At 46.8% G+C, this 12,339-nt stretch overlaps 1 protein-coding gene across 1 annotated transcript in view; it reads right to left on the reverse strand.

The window, feature by feature from the left end:
* The window catches only part of TEX26 (testis expressed 26), a 105,061-nt gene that overhangs the window by 21,560 nt on the left and 71,162 nt on the right, over positions 1-12,339 (reverse strand). Inside the window, exon 6 of the mRNA XM_086935139.1 lies at positions 3,869-4,045. Coding sequence (XP_086791265.1) covers positions 3,869-4,045 — 177 coding nt within the window. The remainder of the gene's footprint in view (positions 1-3,868; positions 4,046-12,339) is intronic.

Below are 12,339 nucleotides of genomic sequence, written 5' to 3' on the forward strand. Positions count from 1 at the left end.
CAAAAATAAAAAATGTAGATGAAAATGTGCAAGTTAGGCGAGCTGCGCATTTTGAAAATATCGCGCGGCCACCCTTGCTAATAAGAATATAAAATGGGGAGCTAATAAAAATATAAAAGCGGGCACCGTGCTGAAACCTAAAGCGCTGCACCTGGAGGAGGAGTGGCGATGAGGAGACAGTCAGCAGAGAGTGGAAAAGTGGGCGCCGTTGCAGGAAAGCATATGAGACTAAAAAGGCTCTCTGGGGTGCTTCCAGTTTAGTTTGATCACATAACTAATTCACCACTTATGGGTTATTTAGATTCTAGCAGTGGAATGTGCCCCCGTTTTAGTTATCCCCACCTGCCTGACTGATATCTTTATGAAACGATCCATCTGCATATCTCACACCTCACCTCTTTTCTCCTCAGCACCCTCTTGTCACTCTCTCCTGCACATACTTCCTTACATCTCCTTCCCTTCCCCTCCCCTACACACAACGCACCAGCTGTCATGTAAAAACAACTTTTCTTTATATTTCCCTGATGCAATATTTCAACAGTTGTGTGCTTCCTTTATACACTTTATCATGAAATCACATTTACAATTGGTACCCTTGATCATTGCACTATGCGCTCTGCAGCATGAGTAAGGTTTGGGTGGACATGCAGTCTGAACCCCTTTGTGAGCCATTGAGGGGCTCTGTGAGAATTTGCCCAACTTTTGGCCTGAACTTCACAGCTCTCAATTGTTGCCGGTTATAAACACACCCACCCACAACCTGAACCTACACAGATATATAGAGGCAGCTCTTCTCATGGTATGCACTATATATGAGCAATATGTTGTATGATAAAAATACTGAAACACAACATCTTGGGAAAAAAATCAAATACTCTTAGGGAATTCAAAAGTGAGTACAATATGAAAAGTGAAGAAGAACAGTATTGCTGTTCACAAGCTGAGTAGCCAGTGCCTATTTTTGCTGGCTGCAGCTGTCACCCGATAGTGGGGCATAAGGGGGATAGGCGGTTCAGGACTATTACAGTTGGGGCACCTGCCCCACACCCCCCACAGTGACGCCACTAGTGCACATGGTCAATTGATTTCACTGCCAGTGTTCTCCACTGAAACTGGGAATTACCTGGTGCCTTCCTTTACTTGTTTGTAAAAATGTACCATTTGCTTTTGAACAGTTTTGTCAGACCCAGAAAAAAATTACATTCTGGATGAATCAAGCTGTCACCATCCTGATTAATTCCACAAAAGATTCCACGAGCCTCCCTGGAAGAACAAGACGTGTTGGAAGATATGAGTCAGGGAGTGAATTCAACGGACTCATAGATTCTGATAAACAAAAGGTTCATAACCATAGCACAAGTGGGAATGCCAACTAAAATACTTTTTTGAATAAAAAATAGAAGCCCAGTACCCTCTATGATTTATATGACAGAAAATGGCATCTATCAAAAGCCATTCTTTTCTAGTGGGTTTGGAATTTAGTGCTTATCTTCTTGATATTGGCAATCCCCACAATATATCTTTTCATGTTTCATATCCATATTGATTTTCACATATACTGGTTCCAAATTGGGGAAAGATCAACCACTGCTGTAGCAAACTACTGGTACGATTCTAGCACTGAGTTAGGTGAGAGGGGAAGCAATCTTGACAGATTCCTTTGGAGCACCTACCATTAGACTCACGACACAACTCACCCGTGCAGGAAAACATAACAAGATAATGGAATTAGAACCAAAGAATCCAGAGCAAGGAAATATAGGGTTACAGCTACTTGGACCTTTAACAAAACTATATTGAAAAGATGACTATTCTTTTGTGCTGTTAAAAAAAATAGCTCTGGTTGGCCAATAACTTTTATTGAGCGTCATTAGTTGGTGTCAGACTGTCTCTAAGGTCCAAACCCTAATCACCTCTTAAGTTAGCCTAGACTCTTTACCCACTTTAGTCCGTGGATATTCAAAATCCAACTAGGAGTATTTAGCAACCAATGAGGAGCTCAGTTCCATTAAGACTCAGGAATGCCAATGGTAAAGTACAGTTACCAGCGTACTGCCCGATAACCATGGCTACGCCATGTCTTTGAGAAGAAACCTGACACCAAGACTATGAATTTACACTCATTTTCACTTTACACATGCTCAGATTGGAGTGCATCACTACAAATAAGCCTTCACATTTTTCCTAATTTGTCTTAATTAATTCATCTTCGATAAAGACACAAACACATTAATGAGTGATCAATGCTTTTGACGGTCAGCCTCTAAGGCCCAGATTTACTAAGATTTTGCATTGGGTTGAATCACTTTTTTGGCACAGCCCGACGCAAACTCAGATTAGGGATTTACACAATCATGCGAATTCTGATTTGCACAGCTATGAAAAAAAAGGAATGCAACACAGCGCACTACACTGTCCTGCGTTATGTTGTGTCAGGCATACATTACATGGGTGGTGCAGGAGCATTTGGTGCATCCACCCATGTATTGTAATACAAACCGATATTTACAACGACTTGCATAGATGGGTTTGTACCTTTATTTCCTCCCGCTTTTTATTTTTGCATGATCCGGCATTCTGCGGCAGACATGTAAAAAGGAAATAGCTTCAAAGTATAGTTTTTGTGCAGCACATAAACATTCTGCCCACAACACAGGTCCACTTGTGATACGATGCAAGGGTGCCTGCATTGGCACTACACGGCCACAAGGGGGCCAGCTCTAAGAGATAGCACAATAGTGCCATATTTTTTGCAAATATGACACAGTTCTGTTCTATCCCTTTTCTGCAATGCAGTGCAGCAACTTCATTTGCTGTACTGCATTGTGTCAAATGTTAGTAAATATCAGGTGTGGCTTCTCTGCAATGGCAGAGGAGCATCATCCCACTCGCTCTGAGGCAGTAGCAAAAAAAATAGAAAGATAGTTCATTATCATTTTATTTTTAAGCTGCTGTCAGCCAGCGTGTGCAGGGAGGGGCAGGCGGAAGCATGGGAGGAGGGGGGGGGTGGGTGGGGAGAAGTGCTACGTGCACTCTTTAAGTGCTCATGTGTGTTTGGCAGGCCGTTTGAGGCCGACCAAAACACACATCCGCACTTAGGTTTCTCTAACCAGGCACAATTGAACAGCTAGTTTAGAGAAACCCCACATACTCCCTGTGCGGAGCCTCTTTCTAGCCCACTCAGGCCAATCCGCCCGGGGAGTCTGTGAAGAAGTCACAGTGTCTGCTGAGACGAGGAAGACCCAGCACTGAGGCGCCGCGTGGGAGGCGGCCGGCAGCAGGTAAGTTTAACCTTTTTTTAAAGTATTTTTATTATGGTCCTCATGCTGCCTCCCCCACACACTTTCCTCGCACTCCCTGGCACCCATATCCCCACAAACCACCACTTTTTGTATGTGGAGGCGACCACTGGTAAATATGCCCTTTGGTGTCCCTCTCCATTGCGATCTTTATCTGAAGACCATACATATAAAGTAACATGGGCAAGCAATGCAACTGAAATAAACTAGAAATCTGCATACACTGTAGCCATCCTGCAATGCTGGACCTTGCCCAAAAACAAATGGATATGTAACAGGGCGAGGAAATTAGATTTGAGATTTACAGCAAATTTAAGAAAACCGTTAATATAAAGGGATACAAAAAATATGAGGAAGAGGGTGTCTGTAATAGACAGAGTAAACACTATTTAATGTGTCGAATTAATTAGAACATCATTTGGGTATATGTGTTTACCTACAAAAAACTAAATTTCGTACATGAATTTGTATAAAAACTGTTCATGCATTTTGCATCATATGAAACACTAATATACTGTTGACAGCAGAATTCTGCATATCCATAGTTTGAGTTCAAAACATCATCTTACCAGCTCCTTCTGCTGGGCAGTTTAAGTTTGCATAAGCTCCATATTTTAAGTCCAGCTCTGCCAAATTAGGGATATGGGGTGGTATTTGGTAGTTTAACCGAAACTCTGTATTTAAAGGGTGAGGGATTTCCTTTTTCCAGTCAGCGAGTGATGAAAATGCATGTTTAACTTGAAATCCTGAAACATTGAAAGACAATTTCCCCATAAATATTTTCTCATCAGTTATAGACTGTCACATTTTAAACCAGAACTTACACAGTCTTGAATGCTAATGTATCTTTCAATCTTTGTTTCTCAAAATGATGCCCAAATTAGTTTTATTAATAACTAGTAACCCATGCTTTGTCAGGAAAATGTTACTTACTTGGTAAGCATCTGCTCGTAGAGTGTAGTGCTGTAGATTCACATGCTCTGCATAGTTCAGCAATTTTTCTTTTGTAGCATGTGCTGCTGTAGATTCACGTGCTCTGCATAGTATCTGGACATGTCTTAAATAAAGTACTTAAGACTGTCTAGTCAACCGTTGCCGGCAGCTGTTTCGTGTGCAGAGTGAGCTCTAGGGGATTGGGGGTAACAGGGCTCTATGACTTTGTGATAGCAAGTTTGGGTGTGCTTGACTATCAATCTTGCATTGCCGGGTTTGGAAATAGGTGGGCCCTTGTGGGGTTTGTCAAAGACTATGAACAGTTAGTCAGCTTTGCGGTAGGGCTTGGTTCAATCAGTGTAATACATGAGAGCCCATATGACATCTGGGTGAAGAGCTCACATTGCTACTGTGTCTGATTGAGGAAAGAAGATTGAAAGCTCCCTGGTTTGGTGGAGGTGAAAAGTTGAATTTGACTTTGTGGGTCCAAAGGAAACCTGGAGAACATGTTGAGTTGAGTCCCTGAATTTCGTTGATACCCACCCGAACTCAATGGTGGAAAAAAAGAATGTAACATTGTGTGTGGGGCCCATGTCTATTGCCAACTAATGGTGGAGTCACAGGGCATCCAGGGACTGGAAAAGTCTTTCATCAAAGAAAAACAACTTGAAAACATTGAGTCAACAACATTTTTTGCCCAATATCAGGGAAATGCTCTCCTTTTTTTCAACCTTACATTCATCACACAAACGTATTTTTAGGATTTAAAAAAAAAAAGATGTTTTTTATTCAGTTCAATCCGAAGATGATTTTGACCAAATTGCTGCTTCCCTAGTTGCTTTCTGTTTATAGTTGAAACTATGTACCCGATGTAATAAAGTTTTGCGAGTCACAAACCATCCCCTGACTTGTATGAGAATGCAAAAGCAAGGTGGTGCAAAGTATAAAAGTGCACAAAAGATCTGCTGCAAAATTTTATACCAGATTTAGAGGTTTGCTAAAAACACATTTCTAGGTGCGAATTGCAATTGTTATGTGCTAAAAATATGCAAATTGCAAATGGTCACAAACAGAAGTTCTGCACTTGACAAAATTTGCTAAACCCCACCTAGCGCAAGCAGGTGATAACCAAGCGCAAGTTATAAACATTGTTTCTGCATCACTTCAAAATGGCTGTCCTATATGTGATGGGAAGGAAGGTGAGGCCATTGGCAGTGCAGTAGAGGAGAAGGAGAAGGTACCAGGAAAGTCTAAGGACAAGAAAAGAATACTTGATCAGACGCAGAGGAGAGATATATAACAAGTGCAGGCTCAGCATACAGGTGAGACACAGAGACATTATAAGGCATGAGCACAGTGGGCTCTGGCCCAGCGCCCTAGTATTTCAGGGGAGCCCCTGATAGAGTCAGCTCTGTTGTGCAGACTCTTGCCCTGATGGCCTTAAATAATTCTTAAACAGATTGTTTTAAATACCTTTTTTCTTTAATTTATTATTAATGTGGTTGGTGTGTGAGAGTCTATTACAGTCAATTTGCGACCCTTGACCCTACCAGGTAGGTCGCCCCCCTCCGCACAGCAACGCCTGTGTCTCCCTGCCCCAGCTGTCGCTGCTGAGGAAGCTCGAGGCCCTCCACCACCCGCAGGTTACCACCTGCGCCTCATCCCTTTTGGCCAGTGGTAGGCTGTAGGTAGGTTTGTTCATCCTCCACCTTATTGCTTTTATTGTATTTCCTGTATTTTCATTGTTCTGTCTGTGACTGCTGTTTTCTGTCTTCCCCAGCTGCCTGTACGTGGTCCGTGCCCCTTTGTTTTCCCTATGTTCCCCTCGCTGTGCCCATGCTCTCTCTGCCCGGTCTTTCCTTCTGTACCCCTCGCTGCCCCTGTGTCCCTGCACAGTTTTCCCTTCTGTTCCCCTCGCTGCCCCCGTGCCTCTCTGCCCTTTCTACCTTCTGTTCTTAGCTGCCCCTGTATTTCTGTATTCTGTATTTTGCCTCTGTGCCACTTGTTTGACCGGTATTTCTGTGCCTTTTTTGCCTTCTGTGCCACTTCTTTTTCCCCTTGTTTTCTGTGCCTCTTTTGCCTTCTGTTCCACTCGTTTTTTATGCCCTTCTGCCCTCTGTTCCACTCGTTTTGTTTGTGCCCCTCTGCCCTCTGTGCCACTAGTTTTTCCCTTATTTCTGTGCCCCTTTTTCCTTCTATTACCTTTGTCGTCCCTCACCACCCTTGCCACTGTTTCCCCTGCGGCCCGTCCCCCTGACTGCCCACTGCCCTTTCGCTGCCCCCGGCTCCCGCCTCCCAGCTGCTCCTCCCTCCCACCTCCCCATATATGCCGCCGCTGTCCGGCCGCGCCAAAGGCGCGCCAAAGGCGCACCTAAAACAAGCATGTCTGTGCCTGGACCGTGCACAGCGGCAGAACCCCTAGCCCCCGCACCCGCCACGACGACCGCCGCCACTACGACGCCAGCACTCTGCACTCTCTCAACTCCGGACGGAGCCACACCTGCTTCAAGGCCGCCCCTTCACCTGCCGGAACTGCAGCTACACCAGCCTCAGAGCCGACGAACCACCTGACAAGAAAGACCCCAACCATCTCCAATGCATACTACTGGACACCTGCTCCGCACGCAAGCATGCCGTCGAGCTCTGGGACCTGCTCGACACAAGATCCCCCGACGTTGCCTTCCTGACAGAGACCTGGTTTAACGACTCCTTCGCACCTGACATTGCCATAGCCATCCCAGATGGCTACAAGATCACCCGCAGAGACCGCACCAACGGAGTCGGAGGAGGAATCGCCATCATCCACAAGAACAGCATCAGGGTCTCGACCAGCATCGATGACGCGCTAAGCACCGCCGAACCCAATGAATTTTCAGACCCACACAGACCCTAACTCCACCCTCAGAGGCACCCTCGTCTACCGCCCCACGTATCCCGCCCCAGTTCAGCAACTCCATCGCCGCCATGATCAGCACGCACTCCTTGACCTCCACCGAGTACATCCTCCTCGGAGACCTGAACTTTCACCTTGAGAACAACAATGGCAACAACTCCACAACCCTGATTGACAACCGTGCCAACCTCGGACTGAAGCAACTCGTCACAACGCCAACCCACTCCGCCGGCCACACGCTCGACCCCATCTTCTCCTCAAGCCTGCATGTCTCCGTCAGCCACACCACCGAAATTCTCTGGACCGACCACCGCTGCATTCACTTCTCCTTCCAGAAACCCACCACACACCACCGCACCCAACAGATACCCCACCGCTGCTGGAGCAAAATCACCGAAGACCAACTACACGCAAACCTCGCTCTCAGCCCACCCACCGAACCCTCCAACACCGACAACGCTTCCCACAGCCTCAGACGCTGGATCGAGGACTATGCCAATACCCTCGCCCACTGAAGAAACCCGCCCCCAGAGAGACACCAGCAAGAGGGCCATCCCCTTCACCCCAGAACTCCTAGCCTCCAAGCAAGCCTGACGGAAGCTAGAGAAGAAATTGCACAGTGAACAAACTCCGGACAGCCACGCAGCACACAAGTACGCCATCCGCAACCACTACTACCTCATCAGGGTGGCCAAGAGGACCTCCTTCAAAGACCGCCTTGACAACAATGCACACAATAGCAAGTAGCTCTTCAACATCGTGAAGGAACTCTCCATCACCAATGACATCCCGCCGTCGAAAGCCCTGTGGGAATCCCTCGCCACCTTCTTCCACCTCAAGATAGCAGACATCCACAATAGCTTTAACACCAAGACAGCCCCAACAGACAGCAACACAACAGACACTCCGCACACCATCGACCAGGACCCCCTGCTAGCCTGGGCCAGCGTGAGCATCGATGACACTATCAAGACCACGCGCACAATTCATTCCGGCTCTCCGTCAGACCCATTCCGGCCCCACGTCTTCAACAGAGCAAGCAGCTCCATCGCACCCCACCTGCGCAACGTCATTAATCTCTCCCTCGAGACCGCGACCTTCCCAGAGATCTGGAAACACGCCGAGATCAACACCCTACTCAAAAAACCTAAGGCAGACCCAAGAGACCTCAAGAACTTCCGGCCCATCTCTCTGCTCCCCTTCCCGGCCAAGGTCATGGAGAAATACGTCAACAGACAGCTAACCCGATACCTCGAAGGAAACAGAATCCTAGACCCTTCCCAGTCAGGGTTCAGCAGCAACCACAGCACCAAGACTGCCCTTATCGCCGCCACCGACGACATCAGGACCCTGCTGGACAACGGTGAGACCGCAGCACTCATCCTCCTAGACCTCTCTGCCGCCTTCATGCCGCAGGGATCCGAGACAAGGCTCTGGATTGAACCACCTCCTTCCTCTCTGGCACAACCCAGAGCGTCCGCCTCCCCCCATTCCGTTCCAAAGCCTTCAAGATCATATGCGGCGTACCCCAGGGATCCTCCCTCAGCCCGACGCTGTTCAACATTTTCATGGCCCCGCTCGCACATGTAGCCCGACAGCACGACCTCAACATAATCTCCTATGCCAACGACACTCAGCTGATCCTCTCTCTCCCCAAGGACCCCATCACTGCCAAAGCCAACCTCCACGAAGGAATGAAGGCCGTCGCCGACTGGATGAAGACCAGCCGTCTGAAGCTGAACTCGGACAAGACGAAGTCCTCATCCTCGTCTCCAACCCTTCAGCCTGGGACAACTCCTGGTGGCCAACGGCCCTGGGGGCAGCCCCGATACCCACCCACCACGCAGGCAACCTGGGAATCATCCTTGACGCAACGCTCTTAATGACCAAGCAAGTCAACACCTTCTCCTCCTCCTGCTTTAACACCTTCCGCATGCTCCGTAAGATCTACAGATGGATCCCGACAGATACAAGTCACCCAGGCCCTCGTTAGCAGCAGACTAGACTACGGAAACGCCCTCTAGACGGGAGCCCCGACCAAGCTCATCAAACGACTACAACACATCCAAAACACCTTGGCACGACTGATCCTCAACGTACCACTCCACGGCCACATCACTCCCCACCTGAGAAACCTGCACTGGCTCCCTGTCAACAAGAGGATATCCTTCAAGCTCCTCACCCACGCACACAAGGCACTCCACAGGACCGGCCCAGCCTACCTCAACAGACCGCTCTCTTTCTACATCCCCAACCGCCAGCTATGCTCCACCGCCCTCTCACTCGCCACCGGCCCGCGCATCCGAAGAACAACCACCGGTGTCAGATCCTTCTCCCACCTCGCCGCCAAGACATGGAACACCCTTCCACTGAGCCTACGACAGACCCAAGACCTGCTGACCTTCAGGAGGATACTCAAGACCTGGCTGTTTGATCAGTAGTGGTCTCCCCCCCTCCCCCTTCCCCAGCGCCTTGAGGCCCTCACGGGTATGTAGTGCGCTTTACAAATGATTGATTGATTGACAGTTTGCAGAGAAATGTTCTGTTTATGTTTAATGTAACAGCCAAAAGAAATGGTTTCTTTTAGATCAAAACAGGACATCACTTATGAGAAATGGGAGGGTGTTACAAAGATTATTTGCAGTAATATTAGTGAGCTGCTCCTGTGTTACAATATTGAAACACATACCACTGTCCCTGAATAATAGATGTAAACACACTTAGAATTTGAAAAAGTGTGCATGTGCACTGTCAGTGACATAGCCAAAGAAGGCATGAAAGAGCTAAAATTGGACCATAAATTCAAAGCTGTTCGGAACAGGGGCCCCCAAAATACTTTTGGCCCGGGGCCCCCAAAATCCTTAAGATGTCCCTGGTGAGACATGCCCTTTTTGATGAGCTTTGCCCAGTAATATGTAGAAATACCCTAAGAAATTAGGGTCGACCCACATATTCCCCAGTCCGATGTTCATTGAACCTCCTGGCCTAAGGCTGTTTTCTTGGCATTGTAGCAACAGCAGGAGGTGTATCGCAGAATGCCTTCCAAGGTTTTTCACCAATTAATGGGAGCAGTGTTGACCAGGATTGGCACCCAAATTATCTTTTCAAACACACTATAATATAGCAAGCTTGATTTTTATAAAATTACACATTTCCCCTTTGTGATAGGATATGTGGAAAGGACATATGGCTTGAATTGCCCTCCCTCTGCAACCCTATACCTGCACTGGAGTCAAAAATATAAGCAGTTCTTAAAAATACAAGTAGTTTGTAATGCCAGGAACCCAATCACTCTGCAATTGTTTGGTCAGAGCAGAGTTTGCTGACATCACTTATTACACAGACACGAATGTGCAATAGCCATGCACTTTATAATTCCAGTGATGAGTCTTGCATTGCTCCTTTAGGTGACAGTGGGTATGCTTTATGTTCCTGGCTCCTCCCCATAGGGGAACATCCATTACGACGCAGTGTTTACACCGCACTACCATTACAACGCTGGTTTTACAACGCAAGTCGTTACCACGACTTGCGCTGCAGGGCGCTCTAGGCTAAGGAATAGTAGATTTACTATTCCAACACCTTCCCTGCTGTACATACGCTGGTGTTGGAATAGTAAATTTTACTATTCCTAAGTCCAGCACCCTACAGCACAAGTCGTGGTAACGGCTTGCATAGTAAAACCAGCGTTGTAATGGTAGTGCGGTGTAAACACCGCGTTGTATTGACATACAACCCTCACCATATATCTGAATGCAGTGACATCCAGTGAAAAGTGCAACAACATTTGTCGTGGGTGCCCACGTTCAGTAGTGGAATGTGCATTTGCACCCCTGAAGAGCAGGCTCCAATGTCTGCACTAAGTGGAGATGCACTGCAGAATTCTTCCAAAACCACATGCAAGATTGTTCCTTGTTGTGATGCGTTACACAACATTGTCAAGAGAAAAAAGCATTCCCATTGTACCAGATGACAACAGCTGTGATGAAGATGATGTTCCTTGCCCCTTCAACCACAAGATGCAGCAAGGGATGCTCAAGGAAACCTGCGCAGAGCAAAAATCACATGGAATCACTTCTAAGGTAAAACCAAAATACTGCACATTGATTAACAAATACACATTGACAATGCTTGCATATATAACAAAAAATGTTCTATTTATTCAAGGGACATTCAAATATAGAAAAAGTATCAAGAACTTGACATCAGCCATATTTGCCAGATTCCAAAAATATTCCAATTTGACAGTAATAACCGTTTAGGTTACGAACACTGTTCTGCAGGTATTTTTGCATCTTTGCTTCCAGTGATCGTGTGTGTCCTTGAGCGTGCCCCACCCGAAGCCGCCTCCTCTGCAAATGCCAATGATGCACTCACTGTTTTTGCTGGATGCCTCCTCACTGTCCTGTGCGGAGATAGACTTTTCTCTAGACGACATTTGTAAGGTCTGCATTAATTCCAGGGCACTTGTTACTAGGTCCAAGGCCCGTCGCACCACCAGGGCTCAGTGTACAATTTCACCCGATATGCAAATTGTGTGGTGTGAGAAGACATTGTTGGCTGTGGCCAGTCTCTTCACCATTCTCCTATATCCTTTTACACTTGCAACCATGTGTTGCTGCTGATACCTTTGTCTGAATACTGAGAGCAGAGCACCACAAAGTGCTCTGTTGGCCCAGTGAGAGCTCATGCTGATCGATATGTTACTGAAGCCGTTACCGATCTCTGGGCCCGATTCACAAAAGTAATTTAGGACAAAATCCTAAACTTACTACTTTTGGTATTCACAGAAGTTAGGATTTTGTCTTAAGTTTGTCTTAAGACAGACTTAAGACAGACTTAAGTTAGGATTTTGTCTTAAGTCTGTCTTAAGTCTGTCTTAAGACAAACTTAAGACAAAATCCTAACTTCTGCGAATACCAAAAGTAGTAAGTTTAGGATTTTGTCTTAAGTTAGTTCTGTGAATCGGGCCCCTAGGATGCAGGCCATCCACCTTGCTTTCCACTCCCAACGTTTTCATGGATAGCAGTTGTTTGTGCTTCACTACTAACACATATTTTTTTAAAGTCAAGAAGTGCCTCTGCCTGGATGTCCCACCTCTGCCTCATGATGGACATCTGTCCTCCATGTAAGCATAGCCCTACCCAGCATCATTCCACCAGGCATGCTTTGGTGTGTCCTTGTAGCAGTCTGTGCTGGAGGTCTTCATACAGA

This window comes from Lissotriton vulgaris, chromosome 8 (assembly GCF_964263255.1).
Source record: "Lissotriton vulgaris chromosome 8, aLisVul1.2, whole genome shotgun sequence".
NCBI classification, from domain to species: Eukaryota; Metazoa; Chordata; class Amphibia; order Caudata; family Salamandridae; genus Lissotriton; species Lissotriton vulgaris.